The following is a 25,287-nucleotide window of genomic DNA, read 5'->3' on the forward strand; positions in this document are numbered from 1 at the left end:
TGCGCGCTGCTGGCTGGGAGGCGGAGCGCGGGCGGGGGTCTCCAGCCCTCCGAGAGGGGGCGGGCGGCGTCTGGCTGTGGGGTGGGGCGGGCGCGGAGGCCCCACGACGTCACGTCTGCGGAGGGCAGGCGGCGCGGCGGGCGGGGCCATGACGTCATACCCGCGGGGCGCAGTCTCCACGCTGCTGGGGCGAGGCGGCGCCGTGACGTCACGCCTGCGGAGCGCCGCGCGGCGGCTGGGCGGCGGGCGTGGGCGCGTGCGGGGTGCGGGGTGCGGGCGCGGCGCGGGTGGCGGCGGGCGGCGCGGCTCCGGGCCCGGGCGGCGGCGGCGGCATGGCGGAGAGCGAGGCGGAGACCCCCAGCACCCCGGGCGAGTTCGAGAGCAAGTACTTCGAGTTCCACGGCGTGCGCCTGCCGCCCTTCTGCCGCGGAAAGATGGAGGAGATCTCCAACTTCCCGGTGCGGCCCAGCGACGTGTGGATCGTCACCTACCCCAAGTCCGGTGAGCCCGCGCGGCCCCCGCCCGCCGGCTCTGCGGCGCGCCCGCGGAGTCGCTGCAGCCCGCCAGCCTCCGGTCCGGGGTCGGGAGGGCCGGGGCGCCCACCGCCCATCCCGCGCCCGGAGCCCTCCAGAGCGGGATCGGGGGCGGTCGGCCCGCATTTGGGGAAACTAAGGTCGGAGACCTTCGGGGGTGGGTCCCGGTGTTCGCGGCTGCAGGCTGGACAGCGTCCCGCGGGGATGGAGCCTGTTTGTCTGCGGCTTCCAGGAGGACAGGCCCTGGGCCGCCGCTTCTCCGTGCGTCCCCTCCCATTACCCTGTTGGCTGTGTGACCTTGGACAGCCCCTTAACCTCTCTGTTCTGGGCCCGATTCAGCCTTTGATGAGTGCAAAGTCCTGGTGATCATCCGAGGAAGGGGATCAAACTGGCGTGGGGGCCGAGTACGCTTCTCCTTTCCTGCGTGGACTCCCGGCGGGGGGATGGGACCAGCCGTGCCCGGAGTGTGTGCCCCGCTCCCCTGCTTCAGGGCTGCCTCCCTCACCCCGCTATCCGGCAGGACCCCGGGGCACCCGCATTTCCCAATGTGAACGGATGTCGTTTGCACGACCACCCACGGTGTGGGCGCCGAGACTGAGAGAGGGGAAGTGGCTTGCCCAAGGTCACACAGCTGGGGAGCGGTAGGGCTGGAATTTAAAGCCAGGTCGGAGGGCGTCCAGGACCCGATGGGAAGGATTGCCCTGCAGTGCCTCATGGGAGGCTCGCGGGGAGAGACGCGGCTTTGCCTCGTTGCCTCTGTGCTGCCGGGGGAGGGAGCCGCCGGGGTCTGGCTGCGCGCGGCAGCAGAGGCTGGCCAGCCTGGAGGTCACGTAGGACCAGCAGGGAGGGAGGCGCCTGGAAGAGCTGTGCAGGGTCCCAGACACCCGCGGGCTAGGCCCGACTCCCCCGGGGAGGGTGGGGGAAGAGGCCGTGCGTGGAGGGCGGGGGAGCCTGGAGGAGAGAAGTCTGCAGGCGCTCCTGGCGGCCCTTGGGGAGACGAAGGAGCGGTGCGCGCCGCCGCCGCCGCCGCCGCCGCTGCGGCCAGGGAGTTTCCTTCCGCTGAAGCCCGCAGCCCCTCCCCCAGCCCTGCGCGGGGGCGGGTGGGGGAGAAGGGGGGATGTGGAACTTTTCAGATTTTAGAGCCGTAGGGGATATCTGTGCTGTGAACCACCCCGGGGCGTGGGATCCACGGAGACGGAAAGGAGCCCCATGTCAGTTTGGGACGGGGCTTGCCCGCACCTGAATTGTGGAAACCCCGCGATGGGACGTCTCCAGGATGCTGGAGTTGCCAAAGAGGGACTTCCGTTCTGGGTTGCTACCTCCATTTTCCGTGAGGAGGTGGAGGGGGAAAGCAGCCGCTGGGGGAGGTGCGCAGGCCTGGAGCTTGCTAGGAAAGCCGGGTGCTTGGGGCCTGTGGGGGCTGCTGTAGAGGGGCCCTGCCCTGGGGGGCCTGCCCGGGCCTGGAGGCCGCAGGGACCTTCCTGGGCACGTGGCTGGGGAAGGAGGCGCTACCTGTGGGAGTTTTGTAGGTAATCAAAACTGGCGTCTGGTTTGCAGCTTGAATCTTTTGAAGTAGTCAAGAGCCCACTGTCTCACAGGGAGGGCCAGCACCCGGCTCTCCGCTGGTGACAGAAAATCCAGCAGTGGCCTGGGGACCTTCATGCAAGGCCCCTCCACACAGAACCCTGGAGAGCTCCCTTTCAAAGCGTACCGTTTCCCTCAGCCCGTGTGGCCTTTCCAGACTCTTACTGCCTCTCGTCCCCGTCACCCCTGAGGCGGCTGGCACCCCGAGGACCGACCGCCTGCCGGGACCGTGTGGAAGCCCGGAGTGTGTGGCATTAGTAGCCTGCCGCGCTCCAAGCTCTGTAGCTCACGGCCCTGTGTGTCTGCCCTTCCGGCACGTTCTCCCCAGAGTGCTGCGAGCTGGACGGTGGGCTCCCGTCTCCCAGATGGGGGGGGGACAGATGGGGGGACAGAGGACCTGGGAGGCTAAGTGACGTGCCCAGGCTCCCGTGGCTGCCCCGAGGCCGAGCTGAGGTGACACTGAGGGCCTGGGAGGGTTGGTATTTTCTGTTTCTTTTTCACTTTCTGCCTGGTTCTTTTTTTTCTTCTTTTGTGTTTTATTTATTTATTTAGAGAAGGGGAAGGGAGGGAGAAAGAAAGGGAGAGAAACAGTGATATGTGAGAGGTACATTGATCTGTTGCCTCTTGCACATGCCCCAACTGGAGACCAGCCTGCAACCCAGGCATGTGCCCTATCGAGGATTTGAACCGGTGACCCTCCGATGTGCAGACTGTCACTCAGTCCACTGAGCCACACCAGCCAGGGCTCTTCCTGGTTCTTAGAGTTGTCGCAGTTCACCGTTCTCACCCATCCCACGGGATGGCGACAGGGCCAGTGGGCCATTTTCTCAGGCACGGTGGCTGCGTGCGGCTTTAAACCAGTGATTCCGAAGCCTTCCCCGCCCCCCCGCCTGCGGTGTTCCCACCGAGAAATGCTCACCCGCTCACGGGCACTGGAGACCTGGCCCCTCCCAACACTGGCCCTGAAGAGCTTCTCTCAGCCAGAGAAAAAGGGACCTGGGAGCCACCCCCTGTGGCAGCTGGCATAGCAGGGGGAGGGGGCTGGGGTCGGGGTCTGGGTCCCGGTCCTTGCAGGCCGTTGGCCTCGGGTGAGCCTGAGCTTCTGTTTCCCCGGCTGCGAAACCCCCGGCTTCAACTGCCCAGTCGCGGAGGTGGCTCCCAGGCCTTTGGAAGGGCTGTGACTTTGGACACGGGCCAGTCGTGGTGTGGAATAGGACTCAGAACATTCTGGGAGTGGTCACTGGGCCACTTACCGAGTCCTGGGGGCAGGTGCTGTGCGGTGGCGACCCACGAGGACCACTGTGCCTCTCCTCGGGGACTCCGGGGCCTCTCCCCTGTCTCTCGGGTGTCCGTGGCCCTTGGGAGGCCCCCAGGGCAGGGACTCAGACCCCAGGAAGGAGGGAGGGGCACGCCTTCTTTCCGAGTGCTTTTCGGCACGGAAGTCCAAGGCCCTCGGGGATCTGGAGGTTTTCGTCCCTGCTCGGAGTCCTCTGCAGGTGGACCTTGGGGAACCCGGTTCATACCTACCTCCTTCCCCCCCCTTCTCCTCCCCGCTCCCCCGCCGGACGTGGGTCCGTAGGTGGCTCAGGTGCTTAGGGATGAGAGCCTGGCTTTGGAGCTGAAGTCCTGGATTTGCATGTAGCTTTGCTGCTTGCCACCCGGGTGGCGCTGGCAAATAACGTCGTCCTCGTGAGCTGTGGTTTCTGCAGGTGCGGGAGAGACCACCTCACTGCCTCGCTGGGTGGCCCTGAGGCCCCGGGAAGTGACGGGGGAGGGGTGTGGCTAGCACAGGGTGTCTGCTGGCTGGCCTCGTGTCTGATGACAAGCCGCTGTAACTCTCTGGTCGTCTGTGGAATGGGTCTTTTCCCTCCGGCTGCCTTCAGCGTCTCTCTTTATCTTTGATTTTCGGCACTTAGTAGGATATGGCTAGGTGGTTTTTTTTTTCAAGGTCGGGGTACGTATCTTGCTTGGGTTTTTCTGACCTTGGGTCTGTGGTTTGAAGCCTTTCGGTATTTTGGGAAAACTCTCAGCCATCACCTCTTCAGATCTCTCTCCCGTCCCGTGAGGTTCCGACCCCGGTCCAGTTTCCATGGCCCGGTCTTCAGGTGAACTGCTTCTCTCTTCCTCCTCTGCGTCGGGTCTGGGAGTCCGTCCAGACACTCTGTTTCTGCTGCCGTGTTTTTATTTCCCCCCTAGCGTGCGACTTCCGGTTCCCGTCTGTCTGCCGGAGTAGCCCCCGAAATGCAGCACGAAGGGGCGTGTTACTCACCGTTACCATAAAATCCGCTAATGTGTCGGTCAGATGTACTTGAACTTCTGAGTGTGTGATTGTGTGGTCTTCTGATGGGGTTTTTTTTTTTTTTCCTTGCCTTTTCAAAGGAGTGTTTTTTGGTCAATCGCTAGACGTGCGTGCTGACGTCAGAGGTGGAGGGCAGTGGTGTCTGTGCTCGGAACCGGCCTGTCCTCTCCGGCGGGGCCTGCAGTGGGGGAGGGGGCCAGTCCGGGAGGAGCGGGGCTGTGCTTGTTGCTCTGCCCCGTCCCCCGCCCAGGTGACCGCTGGCTCCAGCTCCCGCAGCTTCACCTGGCGCTCGGTCTCGGGGCTGAGTTTCCAGAGGGTCTCACCTGGGCGTTCCTGCCCCACCTTCAACTTTCAGGTCGAGCCTTGGAGGGGTTCCCCCCTCAGAGGGTGGGGCACTGCTGTGACTAGTGGTTCCAGTTTACTGGCTGAGAGAGGAGGGGCCTTCACCCAGCTGGCCCCGCCCCCGTCCTCTGATGCAGCTGCAGCCTTGGGTGAGGCTTTCTCCGTGGCCCCGCCTCCCCAGTGAGCACTCCATGGCCCCGCCTCCCCTGAATGACAGCTCCCTGGCCCCGCCTCCCCTGAGTGACGTCCTCGTGGCCCCACCTTCTCCAAGTGATGGCCAGCTCTGCCTTGGTGGCAGGGCCTGTGCAGAGAATAGTTTCACACCCCTCGTCCAGCGTTTGGGGGGGTGGTCTCTGACAGAGCCCAGGGATGGCCTCCTGCCCCTCTCTCCAGGACCCAGTTTTTTCCCACCCCTTTTGCAGCCATGTTGGGTCTTCACCGCGTGAAGAGGTTTGGAGGGGGAGCAGGTTTCCTCCTCCTGCCCTAGAGTGGCCTGGAGCCGTTTTCCCGTGGAGGGTGACGGTCCTGGCCCCGGCCCCGAGGGGGTCCCCGCCTGCCGCTGCCGGTGTCCCTCGTGGGCGCGGGTGCGGGTGGGCAGAGAAGGCTGTTTGGGGCCAGCTCCCTCCTCGCGCTGGCTCTCGGCCCACAGTCCCTGCAGTGCGTGGAAGTCCTCCCCGAACCCTCTTGCCCACCCCCACGGTGCCTGGCTTCTCCTCCCCTGGCCCTGTCTCCCTGCACGGGCCCAGCTCCCAGGGGTGGCGGCCACTTGCGGTCTGGTGGCTTCAGCCCGCCGACGGGCTCGAGTCCCGTGAGAACCTGTAGTTCACCCGGCCCTTCCTCGTCAGCAAGGGAGCCGCGTTCCGCCCAGCCCTTCACAGGCTTCCCGGGTCTCCAGGGTCCCGTGAGTCAGTGGGTGTGTCTGCGGCTCCTGGAGCGTCACACGGCGTCCCCAGGGAGCAGGGTCCCAGCGTGGGCTTCCGGTGCTCGTGAGGGCGCGTGGAGGGCCCATGGGGAGGCGGGAGCCTCCCTCCAGCACGTTTGCAGACATGTTGGACTTTCCTGGAAGCTCACGTCACTTCCAGAGGGGCTGGGGAGCCGGGGACCCCGGTGTGGGCTTTGCGCAGGCTCCCTGGACACGGGTGGCAGCCATGAGGCTCAGCTCCGCCTGCAGTGAGCTGGGGTCTCCTGGGACTCCCACCCCCGCCAGTGGCAGGGAGCGGACTGGGCGATGGCAGAGACCCCTCAAGTCTGCCGTGGTCCTTGTGGAGCCTCAGAACGGACCCGGAGGTGAGGGGGTTCCGCCTCTGTGTGTCCCGACACCCTCACGGCTTTGCTGCCAGAGAGGCCCCTTTCTAGGCGAGGAGCGGAGGCCTGGGGAGAAGTGGGCCCGTGCTGGGCGGGGAGCCTCCCTCTGTAGGCGGCGTCCCCCTGGTCGGTGTGTCCACAGCTGTGACCCCAGGAACCCCGGGCTCCAGGCCCCGGGGAATTTCACCCTGAGGAAGCCGAGGGCCGAGGTGCGGTGGCTGTTCCGGCTCCGCAGAGCCAGGCTGGGGACCAGGGCCTCACCGGACAGGGCCTGCGGCGAGCCAGGGCGGGCAGCTCCCACCTGCTCATGTGGCCAGGCGCACCCCAGTGCCTGACATCACCTGAGCTCTGCCCAGGGACCCCATCTGTTCGCTCTTGTCCGGCAGGGCCCATGGCTGGGCGCTGGGCTCCTGCATTACAGGGGTTGGGGGGACGGGGGTAGTGTCCCAGCCACTTGCTCCCTGAGTCTCACCCTGCTCCACCCCCAGTCTGGGGGTTGAGGGTCGGAGCTGTAGCCTGGAAGCGAGAGCCCGTGGCTCGTGGCCTCGGTCTGGCTGTGCACGAGCCTTGTGTAATTGTGGGTGTGAGTGTGGCGTGTGTGTTACAACCCTCCAGTTCTGGAGTCAGAGCTCCGGGCAGATCTGCAGCCTCGGGCGGGTAGCCTGTGCGCTCGCCTGTCGGTGTGTGACCTGCAGCGAGAGCGGCCCCGGGGCTGGCGAGGGTCCGCTGAGGGGTGGGCTGCGGGAGCACCTGGGACTGCGCCCAGGACACAGAGCGCCGTCATCACCGGGATGGCTGCGGGGCCCCTGCACGCGAGCCGCTGCTGGCTTCTTGCTGCGTTTGCCATCCTAACTGCCCCTGTTGTCCAAGGTCCATGCACGTCCTCGTGCAGGCCATGGGGGCTGTTTTAAGACACAGGCAGGAGATGGTTCTCAGTGTCGTCTTAGCAGCATGTGTGACACCTCCTCGGACAGATAGGACAGGTGCTTCATGAGAGGTGGTCACCTTTGCTCCCTCCTGGCCTGGAGGCCTTCTCAATGGCTGCTGGGAGAGCAAGCCCCGCCCCTGGGAGGGGCCTGTGGGGGCCCTGGACTGGCTGGGCCAGCTCTGTCGGGGTGCTTCTTCAGCGCCCAGCTGTTGCCGCTGCTGAGGGAGCTGGTGGGGCCCTGGCTGTGGGGGGTACGCTTGACGGAGAGGGGCATCATGCTCACCTCGGCTTCCTCCTGCAGCCTCACTCCGTGCCAGTCAGGGAGTAAGGGCGCTGAAGCTCTAAGAGGAGGAGAGGAGGTAAGGGTGCCTCGGAGAGGCTGGCCGGCTTCGGGAGATCAGGTGTGGTGGCTGGGCGCCGACTCACTGGCCCGCCGGGCGGCGGGCGCGTGGACCAGCTCCAGCCGCAGGGCTCCAGGCACTGGATGCACCTGGCAACAGAGGGTGGCAGACATGATGGGCGGGGGGGGGGGGCGTTCAAAACAGGAGGCTTTTGCAAAAGATGGGCTTCTTTGGGGAAAGCCGATCCAGACAGGCTGTGCATCTGGGGTGTGGAGCACAGCTATAGGCTGGGAGACAGGGCCGTGTCGGAAATGGGGATCCGCCAAAACTGCACCCCTGAAAGGCGGGTTCCCAGCTCCCTCCCCTCCTCGGCTCCCGGGATGCTGGTGGCCCTGCAGCAGAGAGTGGAGGCATCTTTGGAGAAGAAGGAGAGAGACGCGTGGGCACTTGGACGCCGCGCCTCCCATCTCGGGGGGGAGGGTGCCGGCCCTGGGCTGCGTTCCCAGACACGCAAAGCCCTGCAGTCAGCAAGCCCTGCCCGCCGCCTCCGGCTGCGCCCGCCCTCCTCTCACCTGCGGGTGGACTCAAGGGCACCGGACCTTAAAGTTGCCGATACCAAGGACAGATGCTTGCAGAAACAAAACAAAAAGCAGAAAAAAGAGCTCAGGAGAACGAGACACAATGTACAGAGCAGAAAAAAACCTAAAAAAAATAAAACAAAACAAAACAGATGTGGCCTGCAACCCTAACTCTGCGCGATGTCCTCGGAGAGTGACGCGCTCAGAGACGCGCTGTGGGGGTAGTGCGCCGCTGACCGGAAAGGAGCCGGCGGGGTGGGGAGGGGGTTCTTGGGGGTTAAAAGGGTGGTTGCTAGAATTTAGAAAACCCACTGGTGAGGTTTGGATGGTCAAGTGGAGGAAGGACAGAAGTTTTTGCAAAATGATAGCAAACAGGAGCAAAAACTAAGAAAATTGGGAGACCCCAGGGTTTCAGAAAGAGAGAGAGTACGGAAGAGAAGGAATGATTGAAACCAGGATTTTCAGAACTCAGGGACGTGAGTTCAGTTTAACCCCCACCCCCCCACCCCGCCCGGGCTGGTGGCTCAGTTGGTTGGAGCATCGTCCTGTATACTGACAGTTGCAGGTTTGATCCCTGGTCAGAGCACGTACCCAGGTTGTGGGTTCGATCCCCAGTTGTGGCGTGTGTGGTAGGCAACTAAATGATGTTTCTCTCTCATATTAATGTCTCTCTTTTTCTCTCTCTCATTGTCTCTAAAATCATGGAAAATGCCCTGGCTGGTGCGCCTCAGTGGATGGAGCTCAGGCCTTTGAACCAAAGGGTCGCTGGTTCGATTCCCAGTCAGGGCACATGCCTGGGCTTTGGGCCAGGTCTCCAGTAGGGGGTGCACAAGAGACAACCGTGCATTGATGTTTCCCTCTCTCTTCCCCTCTGTCTAAAAATAAATGAAATCTTTTTTCTTAAAGTAAGCAAGCAAACAAAGGCAGTGTTTACTTTAGGGAAAGCAAAGTCTGGTGCAAGGAAGGAAGCGTAGTCAGTACACGCTGTCCTTTGAGCTGAACACTCAGACGGGGGTTGGGGCCAGCGGTCGGGCTGCGACGGCCCTGGGAGGAGGGGAGCTTGTGGGAGGGAACTTGGCGAGGTCCTGGTCTCCCGTAGCTGACAGTCAGCAAGCCACTGAAAACGTATAGATCGTGAAGTAACTATCTAAGCACATTTTTGACATTTGTGGTGAGAAGAATCAACAAGAGTTGGCTCTGGGCATGGGATTCAGGTGCGGAGGTAACTGGGTTTTCTGTTAAGTGTTCCACTAATAATGCTCTGACTTTTTTTTTAAAGATTTTATTTATTTATTTTTAGAGAGGGAGGGAGAAAGAGAGGGAGGGAGAAAGAGAGAGAGAGAGAAACATCAATGTGCGGTTGCTGGGGGCCATGGCCTGCAACCCAGGCATGTGCCTTGACTGGGAATCGAACCTGTGATGCTTTGATTCACAGCCCGTGCTCAATCCACTGAGTTACGCCAGCCAGGGCTAATAATGCTCTGACTTTTTAAACTGGGTGTGTGTGTGACTTTGGTTAGTAATAAAGTAAAAATAAAAGAAGTCTACCTCCAGCCCCAGAACCCTGGTGGCTGGGCGCGAAGTTCCATTGGCTCTGACCCGAGTGTGCTGGTTCCTCTCCCCAGTGCGGGCAGAGATGTTGACGGGCTCGGGCCGGGCCCCAGATTTCCTGGGGAGTCCCCTGAGTTACCCCGGTGGGTCTCAGCCCGAGAGGTCCGTGTCCGAGTTCACTTCCGCCACACGGGAGTGATTTCCGGTGTCAGCAGAAAGCTCCTCTGTAGACGACCGCATCGGGGGACGGGGGACTGTGCGGGCATCCCCCCTCAGCCCGGCAGCCCTGCCGGCCCTGCCAGTGACGTGACGCGGGGCGCCCGGCTCTCCGCTGCCTCACCGCGGATGTGCTGGGGGTCAGGCTGCCTGCTGCCGTGTCCTCCTGTGCTCCCCCCGCCCCGCCCCCAGGGCTCAGACTGCGGGGGTGGGGGTCGGGGTGCTGAGCCCCTGCTCTGCCCCCACCTGCTTTTGTGCCTCTGGTCTGGGGGGCTGCCGGAGCGGAGGGGTAGCCAGCACGGCTGTGGCCACTGTGTCACGCCGTCGGCCCTGCAGGCTCCCTCAGTCCGTCATGTCCCCTGTCCCCCCACCCCCTGGGTACGCTGGGAAGGCCGTGTGGGGAGTGGGGACCCCCAGCTTTGGGTTCCAGCTGCAGAAGTAGCTCCCCCCTTCCCGGGACTGCGGACCAGCTACCTGAGCTGGGCCTTCCCTCTGTGCCCACGCAGGACTTGCTCCCAAACCCTCCTCCTGCCTCAGGCGTGCTGCCCCAGCGTCCCCTGTCACCCTGGGAGTGGCTCCCACGTTTTGGGGGGGGCTGCATGGTTTGGCGGGGGTTGCGCGTGGCCTCGCATGCGAGGGTTCCGGTCAGTGGTGCCCGTGGTGGTGTCAGGGGCGCTCACTGGTAGGGAGCCTCTCCGGCCCCGAGAGGTCACGTGGGGCCCTGACCCCAAAGCCCCGTGGAGGAGGGAGGGCATTGTCCCATGTTCTGGAAGGGGGCAGGCACTCCTGGGGCCAGCCCTTGTCAGGAGGGTGGCCAGACCACCGGGTCCTGAGTGAGGAGGGCGAGGACTCCAGACCTCACGGGCCGGAGCCGGGGCGGGGGGGCTCTGCAGAGAGGACAGGCCTGGCGGGACCTGGGCCTGTGCTCGGACCCCAGCCTTCCCTCCCGGTGGCGTCTGGAACAGGGGAGGCGGGAGGCTGGGGGCTGGGCACTGTGTCCCAGAGCACCTGAGGCGCTTCTGGTGTCAGTGACCTGAAGACGACGTCCACACTGGCCAGCAGGCAGGGCACCCTGTGGAAGGCTCAGGCCCCGGGGTGCTGAGCTCTAGGGGTGCAGGAGAGCTGGCCACAGCACAGAGTGCGCGGGGTGAGGCCAAGCAGGGGGCATCCCCGGGGTGCTGGGGCCACTGGGGCCCGCACGGGGCTCTTGGGTGGCCGTGACAGCCAGGAGAGTGGATGCAGGGGCTGAGGGTGGCTCATGCTGATGATTGGGGTGCCCCCTGGCTGGGGGGCGGGTGGGTGGGACCTAGGGCTGGGGCAGTGGGTGTGGAAGGGCTGGACGCGGCCAGTGCCTGGCGGGGACCCTTGCAGAGCCAGGGCTGGGCGTGCACGAAACGTGTGCTTGGACTTCGGTTAAGGTGCCGGGAGAGTGTCTAGAGCCTCGTGGAGACGGGCCAGTGTCGTTTGTGTCACTGTCTCTAGTTGGCCTTCTGTGACCCCCGTGTCACCTCCTGCCTGCCCGCTCCCCGCACTGGTCCCGCCTGCCCCCGCGGCCCCCTCCCTGGGCCGGGCAGGTGTGGGGTGTGCCCTCCTGTTGAGTCCCCTGTGAGGGCCGGAGCAGGTAAGCCGGGACTGCTCCGCTGGGAAACGGACTTGGGTGGGGGGCTGCAGCGAGGGCCGCTGGGGGGCCAGTGGACCTGGCGGGGGGGAGGGCTTCCCCCCGGCCTCCCAAGGCTGGGCCTTCTGGCACAGGTATTTAGTGGGGGCAGGGACGGGGCTCTGGAATGGACACGCCGCGATATTGATGTAAGTCGATGTTAATGGGCGGAGAGCATCGGTTTGGGTCGCTGCCTGTGGGGGCGGCCGGGGTCGGGCTGGGAGCACCAGAAATAGGCCCCGAAGCCGGCGCCGGGGGAGGCCGTTTCGGGAACTCTGCCCACAGTCCATTTCTGAGCGCACAGCACCCCCTCCCCCGCCTCATGCCGCCGAGCTGCCGGGCAGACAGGCCCCACGGGGCCCCATGAGGAGGAGGAACGGGGTGGGGCCGTGCACCCGCTCTGCGGCCTTGGGCCCACGCAGGCCTCCGGAGCGGCATCCGTAGATGGAGTGATGGTCCCCCGCTCAGGCGGATGGGAGGCTCCCACTGTTAGTGGACAGACGTTCTTTCTGTTTGAGTGGAGGAGCCGCTGCACCACTTTCTTCCTTCTTTCTGGGCCTTTGCGCCAAAGCTGCCTCCTCCAGGACGTCTTCCTTGATCAACACACCCCTTTCTGATTACTCCGCACCAGGGTCTGTTCGTGCATTCAGAATAAAGGAACGTGCAGGTCACTTCTGGGCTGTTGGCGCAGCAGGTGACCTGGGGAGGGCAGGGGTGCAGGCTGAGGGCTGGAGTGTTAATCACGTGGCTGGTCAGGGAGGCTTCCCCCTGAAGGACCCGAGGGAGGGAGGACAGGGCTGCAGGCAGGGGCGCAGCCGATGTAGGCAGTGCATCCCCGACTGGCAGGGAGGCCGGGAGGAACTCGGTGGATGAGAGAGGAGGCGTCAGAGAGGTGGGCGCATGGAGCGAGGCTGGCAGGCGTGTGGGCCGCGGCGAAGCCTGTTGCTCTGGGGAGGTGCAGGGCCGGCGGAGGGTCTTCACTGGGCAGGGAGGCGATCGGGCATCCCTGTTGGCACGGCCTCTCCTGCTGCTTCGTGGGGAACAGACCAGGGTGGGCTGAGCTGGGCAGAGCTGAGAGCTGTGGGGCCCCCCACCCCGGGGCAGGGGCGGAAGGGTGCCCTCGGATCACGTGACGGCGGAACCGGCCGTTCACGAGGGGCGAGGAGTGAGCACCGTGAGTCTCCGTGTGGTCTGAGCAGCTGCCCGGGGTGGGGGGCTGTTTGCTGAGGGGCAGGTGGGTGCCAGGCATTCGCAGGTGGACAGCGTGGGGTGGGTCAGTGCGTGTTTGCAGGGTGCACAGGTGAGGGGCCGGCAACAGAGACCCAGGCCCCGAAGAGAAGGGGCGGGAGCGTTGAGGGGCAATGGGCTGGTCGTACCTGCTCCTTCTGAGACACCAGGCGGGGTGGGGACCGGGGTGGCCCTGGGCTCCCTGGTGACCCCAAGCCGAAAGCCTGAGTGGAGGCCCACACACGGGGGCCAGAGGAAGTGCAGGGACCTGGCGTCCATGTGCGGGCCTCCCTGCCCTGCTCCCTGGGGCTGCCTGCTGGCCCTGGGTGCTCGCCAGGGCTCAGGCCTCAGCAGCCCGCCCCCCCCATGCCCAGGCTCAGGGGGTGCCCCCCCACGGCCGCTGAAGGGTGGGACTCAGGCCGGTGTGTTCTACTTGACTTGAGGTGCTCCTGGGACGCCCACCGGCATGGTCCTCAGCCCCCCTCTTGGGTACAGGTGCTGACCTGAAAGGGGGGCCCCCTCTGAGCAGCCCCCCCCCCGGGGCCTCTTCCCTCCAGGCACCAGCTTGCTGCAGGAGGTGGTCTACCTGGTGAGCCAGGGCGCCGACCCCGACGAGATCGGCCTGATGAACATCGACGAGCAGCTCCCGGTCCTGGAGTACCCGCAGCCGGGCCTGGACATCATCAAGGTACAGGGGCCCAGTCCCCACGGCCCCTTCCGGCCGCTCCCGCCCTTACACCCCGAGTGACAGTTCCTCCTGAGGGGCCCAGGGGGCGCTGTGGCCCAGGGAGCACAGGGAGCTGCCAGTGCCCCGGGGGGCCAGGAGACAGGCCTGAGCCCGTGACAGTGACCCTGGAGTCAGATTGGTGGGTGGCGTGGGTGACTTCAGGGCGGCCAGGAGGCAGGTGCGGAGGGGTGGGGGGGCTCCCGCCCCTCCCTGTGTGTCGCCCCGTCCTCCGGGGGGGCTGGGTGGGATGCGTCTGCCTCAAGTGTGTGGTGTCCAGAATGAAACAGACCCTTGTTACCCCAAGGCCCCGTCCGTTCTGTCCCTCCGGTGCGTCTGGCGTTTCCTCTCCATCGTCCCCTCTGCCGCCTCTCTGGTTCAGGTCTCATTTCTGGCATCGCCCGTCCACCCCGTCCCCCACTAGCTCAGCATTCCGCGTCATTCCGGTCACTGTGATGCCCAAGGTCCCGTGTGAAGTGGGCTCTGTGGCCGAGCTCTGGGGTCCACCCGGCTGCTGACCACGAGAGCCGGCACAGCTCTTGGCATGGGGGTGCAGCCAGACACCCACCACGGACGCCACGGCGCTCGTGGGGCCGACAGTGTAGGCAGAGCCACTGACTGGAGAGCGAAACCAGGAGGCGCGGTCGTTCGGGGGTGCCCAGTGCCAGGCAGGGAGCAAAGCAGGACTGGACAGGGAGGGCCTCTCAGTGGGGACGCCGAGGGAGGTCCTGAGAGGAGAGCGGCTGTGTCGGGGCAGTGGGTGCGGACCCCCGAGCCCCGGCCTGATGGCACGCACGGCCCATTCCGGGAGCCGCAGGCAGGCCTGGGTGCCGGGTGGTGGTGGTGGGGATCCGGAGCCCCTCTGTGCCTCGTGCTCCCTCCGTTGTCCTGCGAGGCCCATGCTGGGCCGGTGGCGGGCCCCTGGTGACTGTGACAGGCCGCCATGGCCGGGGGAGCCCGAGGACAGGCCGTGTCTCGCTCACATCTGGTCCCAGGTTCAGCCTGGAGGGTGCGCACGCCTCCGGAGAGAAGGTTTTCAGGTGCAGTGCATGTCCGCACCACCCGAGACCCTCTCCGCCTGGCCCCATGAGAGAGGCCCGGGGACCTGTGTGTCCTGTGGCCTCTGACCCACCCCGCCCCCGACCCTGCTGCAGGAGCTGACGTCTCCCCGCCTCATCAAAAGCCACCTCCCCTACCGCTTCCTGCCCTCGGATCTGCACAACGGCGATTCCAAGGTAACTCCCTGCGGTCCGCTCTGTCCTCTGCACGCCCCACCCCCAACCCTGACCCCTGGCCGGGTCCCTAACAAGCGCTAGCACTGGTCTGTCACCCTCGGCGATCCCCAGAGGACCGAGGTGGAGCAGGACCCCGGCACAGGCCGTGGACACCCGGGGGAGCCTGTATCTCTAGCGTTGTATTTGTGTTTCTAATCTGGGTGGGGTTTTTTTTTTTCCCCGTAATTGACCTTGGCCTTGACCAGCCTAAGTGCTGCCTCCACTCGGCGAAGGCCGAGGGTTCCAGGCTGCTTTTTCCCGTTTTTTAACGGTTTACGAGGCCTGCAGTCCTCACCGCCAGTGCCGGGACCCGAATTTCCTGTCCGTGACGTTACAGTTGAGGGAGGGTGGAAATGGGGCCACATGCTCGGGGCGTTGTTCTAGCGGACGCTGCCGTGGGGACGGGGTTGCACCTGCTGACACAGAGTGACCGAGTGGTGCCGGCCGTGATGCGGGCCCGGGTCCAAGTCGGGTAGGAGAGGCGCGTGGGTCTGTGAGCCTGTGCAGGGCAGCCTCCAGGGCGGGGGGTCAGCGACTCCCCCGAGTCCCCTAACTCCCCCGCCCCTCCCCCCCGCAGGTCATATACATGGCTCGGAACCCCAAGGACCTGGTGGTGTCCTATTACCAGTTCCACCGCTCCCTGCGCACCATGAGCTACCGAGGCACCTTCCAGGAGTTCTGCCGGCGGTTCATGAATGACAAGTGTGAGTGTCAGCCCCCTGCGGGCACTGCGGCGGCGACGGTGCCCGTGTCCGCCAGACTCCGGCGCGTGCCGGTGCTCTGCCCGCGTCCCTCCCCGCCGTCCTGACCTTCCCCGCACACGGCGGGCCTGCTTTCCCGCTCGAGGGCCCGCACGCTGGGGCCGAGGGGCGGCGGGAGGCCCGTCCGCGGCCGCGGCTCGTGGGCGGCAGAGCAGGCGTGCTGCTCGGGAGCCCTTCCGTCTGGCCACGGTGTTGGGGCCCCGAGAAGCTCTCTGATGAAAAGCACCTCTTCCTGCCTGGACTCCCAGCAGGGAAAACGGAGGCCCACACGCCTCGCTCACTGGCGACAGAGGCCAAGGCCGGGCCCCGTGGGCCTTCCGCTGGGTCCGAGGACCAGGCAGGCTGAGCCCGCAGCGCAGGCCCGTGGGACCCGCGGTGGGGTGTGCTTGGGGGAGGGGACAGCAGTGCTCTGTGTGGGGAGCTCGTTGCCGGGGAGAAGGGGAGCTGGGGCTGGGGGAGCCGGGGCCCTTCCGTGTGTCCCCTCCCCACAGGGGGACTGGGCCGGGTCACGCCTGCTGCACAGGGACTGGGGAGGGGGGAGCTCCTGGTCAGCCGGTCACCCGAGGTGGCTCCCCCCCCGACCAGCCGTGGCACCCTTGGGCACCCTCCGGGACTGCAAGTAGGCAGTTCAGAGTTGGCACCTGGAAGAGTTTTTAAATGGCTCATATCTTCAGTTTAATCTGCTCCGAGACGTGCGTACCCCGGTGTGGAAAACACACTTGTCATTCACACTCCCCAGCTCCGGGAACGCCCAGCCTCCTTGCCCGCTGTCCAGCCCAGCCAGGGGCTTGCGGGGTGGGGGGGGGGCAGATTCAGTGATGAGATTAGGATCAGGCGCAGAGCGGACATCCAGGAACACAGTTTCCCAGATGTCCGTGGAGCCCGGGGCAGCCGAGCTGGAGCTGCCCCCCGCTCCCCAGTGCACGTGCAGATCCTCTCGTGCATGTGGGGGTCCGTGCGGGGCCCATGCGGCCCAGGGTCTGCAGGCCTGGGGCCACACTGTTCCCCACCGTCCGCTTCCGCTGTGCCTGGGGAGGAGGGGCCCGAGGAGGTGGCCGCGGCCCCTGCACCCTGAGGCTGCTGGAGCCTGCCAGAGGCTCCTGCCCGCCGTCTGGCTCAGGTCCCTCACGGTCTGCCAGGCGTTTGGAACGAGCTGCCCTGGTGGTTCCCAAGGCCATGTTCGCAAGTCCCAGCCTGCAGCCCTGTCTCTGCAGGAGCAGCCGCCCGCGTGGGGACCGTGCTGCCGTAAGTAGGTGTCCGGCGGGTTCGGATCTCCGAGTGGTGTGGGGCTCAAAGCTTCCTGCTCGGGCCAGAGCATTTGAAAGGGATCCCAAGGCAGACTTGTCCACACTGTCAAGGTCACAGCACTGTCCTGCACTGAAGTTCAAGGCCATGGCCTTTCCCTGTGGTCCCGCAGGTTGCTGCTCCCTTTAGTCTCTTTAGTGCCCAGCCAGTGCCCTGCACCCTGGCTCCAAGGAGGCTGCTTGTGTGTTCTCTGTCCAAGGTCCTGAAATTTTGAATAATAAGGTGGCGTGGCAGGACTGTGAAATGACACCATTTACTGAGAGAGCAAGGTCAGGGGACCCGCTGACAGAGCTGGGTGCTCTGGGGCGTGCCCAAGGCCACATGCCAAGGTGGCAGGAGCCATGGCGGGGGGGGGGGGCCGTGCTCTGGGGGCAGGGTCTCTCCTGGAGCCCCCCCTCCCTGGAAGGTTCTCACCTGCTCTGCAGCTGCCAGCCAGGGCTCTGAGGCGCAGGCACATGCTGTTCCTGTGTGCAGTGACCATGGTCCGCATGTCCTCAGGGTCCCCAAGTCAGCCCTCCTGTCCAGCCCCCCCTCCCACCCAGTGGTCATCACCTGTCCTGCCAGTTTTCTCGTGGACGAGGGGGATTTTCTGTGCCCTGTGTTCATGGCCCACGGCCTGTTAGCCTGGCGGTGAGGTGGCCATCGCTTCCTTCTCTGGTCGCCCCCTCCACCCCATCCTCTCTAACGAAGAAGGTGGCGTGGCCGTGTTTGGGGCTGCCCTGAGGGCGGTTCCTCCTGGTGTGCAGGGGCGGGGGGGACGGGCCAGGCTGGCCGTGGGAGGGGCTGAGGGCTCTGGGCCCCACAGTAGACCCCCTGCGGAGAGGGAGCAGTGGAGGGGCCAGGGTTCACCTGGCAGCAGGTCCCAGAGGAGGCCTTTGGCCAAATCCCTGTCTTTTTCTTTCCATTCATTTCCGCCTGTCTGCCCCTCCCCTTCCAGAGCTCCTGCCTCATGCTGAGCAGGGCCTTTCTGCTGTGATCTGCTCCTGAGGGCCCACCCCTCAGCGACCCCTGATCCCTCAGGACTTCTCAGGCACTGTGGGGCCAGGCTGCTGCTGTGCCGCCACCTGCTGGCGAGATGGCAGACTGGCACTGGCCAGCGGGAGGGGTCGCACAGCCCAGCCACTGCTGGCCGGGCCTGGCTGGCATCTGCTTGGTCTCCTGCACCCCATCCCAACCCTGCTAGCGACCTGCCTGCCCCGTGTCCCATTCTCTGGGCCTCACTTTCTCCCTGGTAACCATGTGTTAAACCCAGAAACGCGTGGGTGCTGAGGACCACCTGTGCCCAGGAGCGGCCTTCACCCCAGTCTGCGGTCCTCAGGTCACGGAGAAGGCGAGGGGGGCGGGGTTGAGGACTGTCTGCAGGGGAGACTTGCGCAGAGGGGGAGTCTAGGTGGTGCGCTCCCTCCCCATACCCCCCCCCCCAGCCAGCAGCTCGGCTTTTCCTCCCTGAGTCTCAGCCCCCGGGCAGCAGGAGGGGAGCCTTCCCAAGGCGGGAGCAAAGCCACCCTCCACGCGTGCCCTTCCCTGTGATGCGTGACCCCCGTCCCCTTGTCCCCACAGTGGGCTACGGCTCCTGGTTCGAGCACGTGCAGGAATTCTGGGAGCACCGCGCGGACGCGAACGTGCTGTTCCTCAAGTACGAAGACATGCACCGGGTGAGTCCCACTGGCGAGTGCTGGCGGGGGGTGGGGGGTGGGGGGTGGGGGCCGGCAGTGGTCGGGGAAGGGGTGCATTGCAGCCCGCTCACCTGTGCGCCCGGGGCGGGACTCACTGGAGTGTCGGCGAGCCACCTGCCCAGGCTGCAGGGTGTCCGGGTTCGCCGCCAGCCCTCGCCTGCCGGGAGCCTGTGTAGTTTCCTGCCCCAGCAGCGGAGGCAGGGCCCCAGGCAGGCCCACCCTGCTGCCGCCCGGCGGCCTCTCCGGCCCGCTGCCGGGCTCGGGGCTGCGGCCCCGAGAGGGTGGACCCCAAGTTTGTCGTCTCCCAGCCTGTTGGGCTCGGGGTGGAGGTTCCCCGCCCGCCGAGAACCCTGTGGGTCTGCCCGTGACTCGGTTCCCGGGGCGCGTGTGGAGGAGGCAAGGGCGTGAGGCGGGTTTTGGAAGGGGCCCCGACCGGCGGTGGTGATGAGGCGGGGGGAGCTGGGGGGGGGCGGGGCTGGCTGTCTCGAGGGGGGGCTCGCTTGTTCTGTGCCCCACTGTCACCACCCTCCTCTTCCACGCCTGCGGCCTGTCTGTGTGCCAGCCTCGAGTGACCCTGGCTTCGGCCAAGCCAGCCCCCGCGGGGCGAGGGGTCCCCAGGGCCGTCCTCCCCGGCGTCCCGAGGGAGTGCCGGTCCAGTTCCGGCGGAGGGAGGGAAGGGCCGGGAAGGAGGGGGCGCCTGGTCTTTGCTCGTGGAGCGGTCTGAGGTGGAGTTTCACTTCTGGCTGCTGTTTCACCACGGCCACAGCTCCCCTCTGCTTCCAGACTCCCCCGTGGACCTGGACTTGAACTTGAGAGCTGCCCTTGGGCCAGTTCCTAACTCCGGGATTTCATTTCCAGACAAGACCCACCTCAGGCGTGGCTCGGGACCAGGTCGGCGGTGCACACAGAGCCCCTCGTGGAGTCCAGCCCAGAGTGGGCGGGCGGTGAAGGCGCCGCCTCTGATGGGTCCCCCGCTCTCTGCTCTTGTCTTCCAGGACCTGGTGACGATGGTGGAGCAGCTGGCCAGGTTCCTGGGGGTGTCCTGCGACAAGGCCCAGCTGGAGTCCCTGATCGAGCACTGCCACCAGCTGGTGGACCAGTGCTGCAACGCCGAGGCCCTGCCCGTGGGCCGGGGTACGCGCCCCCGCCCAGGGGCCCGGGCCCGGTGCCCCTCCTGCCCCACGCCAGTGCCGGGCTGCCCCGTGGCTCCACCAGCGCTCCGCTGTGTGGGGCGGGAAGGTCACGGCCAGCCGGCCCCGCCCACTCACGGCTCGGTGGCGTGCCCTCCCGCAGCCGTGTGCACTGTCGTGGGGCCACCCGTGTTCCGGCTCACAGGAGAGCCCGCGGGGAGGCTCCAGCCCTTGTGGGCCAGGTGGTGTCCGGCAGGTGTCTTCCCAGACGTCCCCGCTGCGCAGGGCCCGGGGACGGGTTCGGGACTGTGAAACCTGCGAGCCCACGGCGAACAGATGGGCTCCCTCAGCCTGTACCTGGCTGGTGGGAGATTTAATGCAGTGGGTGGGCAGAAGTTCCCACGGGAGGAAGTGCTGCTTCCCACACACACCCGTGGGTGCTGGTGGCACAGGTGGGGACGAGCCCCTCCTCTGGGTCCGAGGGCTGAGAGCAGGAAGTGCAGGCTTCGCTCCGCGTGGCCGGGCTGGTGGTCCCTCCCGGCGCAGTTTCTTGCGCGTGAAAGAGCAGACACTCCCGGCCCACCCTCTCCAGACCCCCGGGCTGCTCTCCTGTCCTCAGAGGCTGCGTGGCCGTGCAGAGCTCGGGCAGTAACATCCCCTTGACCTTGAGCGGGGGCCCTGGCCCCCCGTCATGCTAAGAACAGATCGCTCTGACACCTGGTGGTGCAGGCCTGAGGCCCGGTCCCGCCCAGACACGTGGATCCGGAGCTTCTCGGGTGGCGGGAAGGCCGGAGGGAGGCCTCGGGCCTGCCACCCGCCGGTCTCGGAAACACGGGGAGACCCCTGGGTGGTGGCAGAAGGGTGGTCACAGCTGCCTGGCACCCTGGGGGTGGGGCGTCTTCTGTCAGGCCTCTGGCTCGACCGGCAGCCCGGTCTCCTGTGCAAAGGGCTGGTCCGGGCGGCTCCCGGGCTGTCCCGAAGGTCCGGGGGACCGTGCCCTCCGTCAAGGCTGAGCAGCCCGCTTTTCCAGGGAGGAAACTGGGACCCGAATGCCTCTCGAGCTGTTTCCTGGCCGCATCCTCACAAATGTTCACGGTTTAGACTTCGAGTGCTCCTTTTCGGTTTGGCCTGTGCTCTGTGGTGGTGTTTTTGGGTGTGACCTCCTCCGGGACACCCCTCTCAGTTCGTGTGCGTGGTCACGAGTGTGGGGAACACCCTGCGTCCCTTGCGCTCCTCCGCACACGTGTGTGTGTGTGTGTGTGTGTGTGTGTGTGTCTGCTTTGCCATCGTTCACCTTGGTTTTGTTTCAGTTCTTCGTTTTGTTTTCTTTTAGCCCATTGCCCCTGTGCTCGGAAGACCTCCTCGCGCTGGTGAGAGCGCGGGGGCTGGGGTAGCCCGCTGCGTTGCTTAGATTTGATTCCTATCACAGCATAAATTGCACTGTCTTGATTCCAAATCCCAAACCAGGTGGGTGACTCCTCTGATGAGCTCTCGGCTGTGTCGGCTGAGAAAAAATAACCGTGGAAAAATACATGTAGGGTGCGGTCGGTCTAGACGCCTCCTAACCTCGCCCTCGGGTCCCGGGAACGGGTGGCAGGAACAGGTTCTCCTGTCTGCGTCCTCTCCGGCACCGACGGGTGGCTCTCGTAACCAGAGAGATCCTTGTCGCGTTGCGCAGGTCAGCTCAGCGCCGGCAGGGACGCTGTCCGCACCTGAAGTCCTGCAGGGACCAGGCCGGCTGTTCACTACGGGCCAGCGCAGGGCCTGTGCTGGCGGCCCCCAGAGCGCCGGTCCCAGGGATGCTGGCGGCGAACATAGTTCTGAACGGCCCTTTCTGTGCCCCCCAGGCCGCGCCTGAGAAGCATGGCACAGCAGCCGGCGGGCTCACAGCTTCCGGAGCTGGGCGGCCGGCATCCCCCTTGGCCCCCCGATACTGTCACGGTCCCTGTTAATACCTGACCAGACCGACGGCAGGTTTTGTAGTTAACAGGGAAGGGAGGGGGGCTCTCCAGTTCAGGGTCGTGTTGAGCTGTGCCCCCTCAGCCTGCACGACCAGCAGGTCACCCCCGAGCCTGGGGGTCAGTCTGCAGGCTCCACGCCTCCGAGAGCTGACCGCCCCGGCACATGGCTGGGGCGGCCCCTGACTTCCCTGGTGTAGAGTCCGGAGTTCTCGCTGCTGTGAACACTGGACATCCAGTCTCGAAAGCTAGTTGAGTGTCCATCCCCCCTAGAGCAGGCTCCTCCCTCTTCTTCCTCGCCCTGGAGGCCTCCTGCTCGCCACAGAACGTTCCACCTTTTGGATGATATTTTCTCCCTTTTCACATTCTCCAGAAGCAAAGGCCCCCTTGGTGGGGCTGCTGAGCCGTTAGAGAGTAGTGATGTCAGGGGGGCCCCAGCCGCACACGGTGCCAGGGCGGTGGGTCCGCACCGCGGACGCTGACCGTCCCCGGTGCCTAGAATCCCCACTGTGCCCGGGGGCGGGGCCAGCGGTGAGCGGGGCAGCAGCCCTCGCAGCCTCACGCGGTGCCGGGCCACTGCGTGGGGAGAGGACGCCAGGACGGCGGACCCTGGGAGCCGGGTTCGGCTGGTCTGTAGTTGGGATTGCCTGCCCCGCACCCTAGACCAGCGTGGAGGGTCCGGGAATAGATGTGGAACCTTCCAGATCCATTTCCAAGGCTTCCTCTGGCTCGCCCGCCGTCCCGCCGGCACGCGGGTCCAGCACGCTGTCTCGTTTGCGTTTCAGGCCGAGTCGGGCTGTGGAAGGACATCTTCACCGTGTCCATGAACGAGAAGTTCGACCTGGTGTACAAGCAGAAGATGGGGAAGTGTGACCTCACGTTCGACTTCTGCTTATAATCACAGCAACGGCGACCCTGCATGCTCAGCCCCCAGACACTCCTAGCTACGAGCCCCGTAGGCTCGCGCTCGTCACCGCTGGACAGGCCCCAGGAGCAGAGTGGACGCGCGGGCGGGCGGGAGCCCCGAGGGGCGGGGGAGGCGGGCTCGCCTGTGGGGCCGGAGCGGCCGCTGGAGTGTGAGGTTGGCGCGTCTGATCACCGACGCTGTCGAGACCGCTGTTGCGGTGGCCGTTCCCATGAGTGCAAGCCCGTCACACGCAGCCAGAGCACCTGCCCTTGGTGACCCCACAGCATCTATTGTATTTTATAGAGCTTTTCACTGGAAACCTAAAGAAACGTCAGTGTAAACCAAATAAAAGTGCATTTCCACAGGGACGCAGGAGCGAGCCACTCCCCGGTGGTAGGAAGACCTCAGGGCGGACTCTGTATTTTTGCAGCTTCTGGGAGGCGTCGCCGCTGAGCTGTGGTCACCCCACTGGGCGGAAGGCGAGCGCCCGGGTGTGGTGGGGGCATGGGGGCCTGTCTCTTGCAATTGTGTGTCATTCTTTGTAACCTTCAAAGGAAGCAGAAACTGTTCACTGGGGCGTTTTCAAAAGGGATGCCCCTCTGTGAGACCTCAGCCACCAGGGGGCCGGCGGGACCAGCAGACAGGAGTCTGGCTGACGCCACGGCGACCGGAGCATCAGCCCTGGAGACAGACGCACGCCGAGCGCTCGGACTTGGAGTTCCCGGTCGCAGTCTCCTGTTCGTTCCCTGAAGCAGAAACCTGCTCACGTGGGCCAGCAGACGCTTCTTGGTGACCTTCCGGAGCTCCTGGCCTCCGCCTCGCGTCCGGGCTGTCCCGTCCCTGCCTGGGCGCTCCGCCACGGGAGGACCACGTTGCAGGTGTAAGGCCCCAGTCCCCTCAGACCGGGTGGCAGTCTTGCCGTTGTCCGCCCCGCACCGCAGTACACCTGCAGGCGCAGAGGTGGCATCTTTACACCGCCCCCCCCCAAACAAAAATACACCTGCTTCCTCTCCTGGCCCAGCTTTGGCTGGAGAAGGGGCGGAGGGGTGGCCAGGTGAGCCACCTGCGTGCGAGCCGTCGCCGTGGTGAGACTGGGGTGGTCTCGTGTGTTCCTGTGGCGGCGCAGTTCCCAGAGAGACAGCCAGGGGTCGCTGCTGGAACCTGGTTCGCACTGTGTCTTGGGAAGGGGTTCGCCACAGCCTCCGTGAAGGGCAGCAGCTGGAACCGGCAGGGGGCACGCGGCGTTGCGCGTGGGCTCGGCGGCACCTTGTCTGCGCATCCGTGACAGAGGCTGCTTCCTGTGAAGTTTCTTTTCTATTTTTCTATTTCTCCTTCTGTGCGGAGATGACTGAGCGCCCACCTGAGACTTCCGTGCTTGCTTGCATCTTCAATAAAGACATGTCCCAGGCCTGGTGTCCAGCGTGTGCTGACAGGTGCAGGGCCCCAGCGGTCCCCCCACACCTCAGGGCAACGTGCGGGTGAGCCCCGTGGACTCCCCAGGCCTGGGGCTGACCGCCAAGGTCCCCGGCTCCTGGTGGGTTTCGCCGTTCCACTCCGATTCAGCTTTCCAGGCGTCGCACTCACCTGCCTCTGTCCGTCACCTTTGATGTCCCCGAGCTGAGGGGACAGGCTGGGTGGGGAGCAGGGGACAGCCTGGGAGGGGCTTGGGGGATGCAGGTGCTCAGCCTCGGGAGGCCCCGTGGTCAAGGCGGCGTGCCTGGAAGTGGGGGGTGTGGTCGCACTGCCCTGGGAGGGCCGACGCCCATCCTCCCGGTTCCTCGTGGGAGGAAAGTGCAGGGCGTTTTTTTTGACGGAACATGGGTTTCTGGGGAAACCACGTTTGTTTCCAGTGGACTAGGCCCCCTAGGTCCCAGGTGAAATCCCAGCGTAGATTTTGGTATCTAGACTTACCCCAGACCCCCAGTTAGTTCGTGGAAGGTCCAGTCTGCTGTGTCTCAAATCGCATATAAACACCCTGAAATCAGAAAACCGAGGCGAAGTCCGTGAAGCAAGAGGAAGGCAGTGCTGATCCCTGAGCCGCCACCGCCGGCCCCGGTGGGTTGCTGTTCCACCTCGTGTCGTGGGCGGGTCCGTCCAGCAGACACCCGAGCACCTGCCAAGGGCCAGGCGCCGCTGCAGGCCCCGGGGGAAAGAGCAGACCACCCCCAAGGCAAAACCTGAGGCGAATTCAGACTCGAGGAGACCAAGGGTCCCCGTAAAACACTGTGCCCCTGAAGGGCCGGGAGTGAAGTGGGCGAGGGACCCAGGCCTGGAGCGACCTGTGGGGGAGGCCCGGGTGGGTGGGGCGGTGCACGGAGGCTGGGGCGGCGGGCACCAGCCCCGGGAGGGCCTTGCAGGTCACGAGAGTTCGGGTTCTGTGCAAACAGAGGGGAAGCCGTGAGCAGGTGTGATCACAGGACGGCTGCCTCTGGTCTCAGAAGCTCCCTTGGGTGTGTGTGACTAGAGTGCAGGCTGGGGGTGCAGGGCCTTTGCCCTGTGTGTGATTCAGGGTCCCTGAGCTGGAGCACCTCCGAGGCTCCCGGGACCCAACAGCCCAGTTCCGAGCCAGCGCCCGTGGGCCGTGTGTGGGGACTGGCACCCAAGGCTCCTCCCTTGCCCACCTGGAGCTAGGACAAAGTAATGCAGGGCGAAAGGTGCTGGGAGCCGACAGGTAAGGCCCGTCTGGAGAAAGGCATGCTGGGGTGTGAGCAGGGCCGGGGGGAGGGGGGTGAGAGACCCTGGCAGGCGTGATTCTACAGAACCAGCCCCCAGGGTTTCCAACCTCACAGAGCAGTGAGACCCCAGGCCGGGCTCTGGGGACCAGCTCCAGGTTTCACTCCCAAACAGCTGCTCTGTGCGCCGGACCGTCTTGGGCTCTCTCGGACCCCCATACTGTGCCACCTGGAACCTGTCATTTGGTTTTTCAAGTCCTCACCCAAGGACATATCCATGGGTTCTAGAGAGGGGGAGGGGTGAGGGAAATACCAATGT

General features: G+C 65.3%; 1 protein-coding gene across 1 annotated transcript; it reads left to right on the plus strand.

Annotated features, from left to right (window-relative positions):
• The first annotated feature begins 280 nt into the window (after positions 1-280).
• Positions 281-23,472, plus strand: SULT4A1 (sulfotransferase family 4A member 1). Its single transcript, XM_045834715.1, has 7 exons — positions 281-501; positions 13,119-13,249; positions 14,440-14,520; positions 15,137-15,263; positions 18,186-18,280; positions 19,297-19,435; positions 22,175-23,472. The coding sequence occupies exons 1-7, from the start codon at positions 333-335 to the stop codon at positions 22,285-22,287; spliced, it is 855 nt and encodes a 284-aa protein (XP_045690671.1). The 5' UTR covers positions 281-332; the 3' UTR covers positions 22,288-23,472.
• The last annotated feature ends 1,815 nt before the right edge of the window (positions 23,473-25,287 follow it).

This window comes from Phyllostomus hastatus, unplaced genomic scaffold (genome assembly GCF_019186645.2).
Source record: "Phyllostomus hastatus isolate PE091 unplaced genomic scaffold, TTU_PhHast_1.1 phas_contig_198, whole genome shotgun sequence".
NCBI lineage: Eukaryota > Metazoa > Chordata > Mammalia > Chiroptera > Phyllostomidae > Phyllostomus > Phyllostomus hastatus.

What these genes read in the sequence shown, in the direction of transcription:
- SULT4A1 (XM_045834715.1), top strand. Translation starts at nt 333, where the DNA reads ATGGCGGAGAGCGAGGCGGAGACCCCCAGCACCCCGGGCGAGTTCGAG. An exon ending in TGCACAACGGCGATTCCAAG is followed by an intron (nt 14,521 to 15,136) that starts GTAACTCCCTGC and finishes TCCCCCCCGCAG; the next exon opens with GTCATATACATGGCTCGGAA. An exon ending in AGTACGAAGACATGCACCGG is followed by an intron (nt 18,281 to 19,296) that starts GTGAGTCCCACT and finishes CTTGTCTTCCAG; the next exon opens with GACCTGGTGACGATGGTGGA.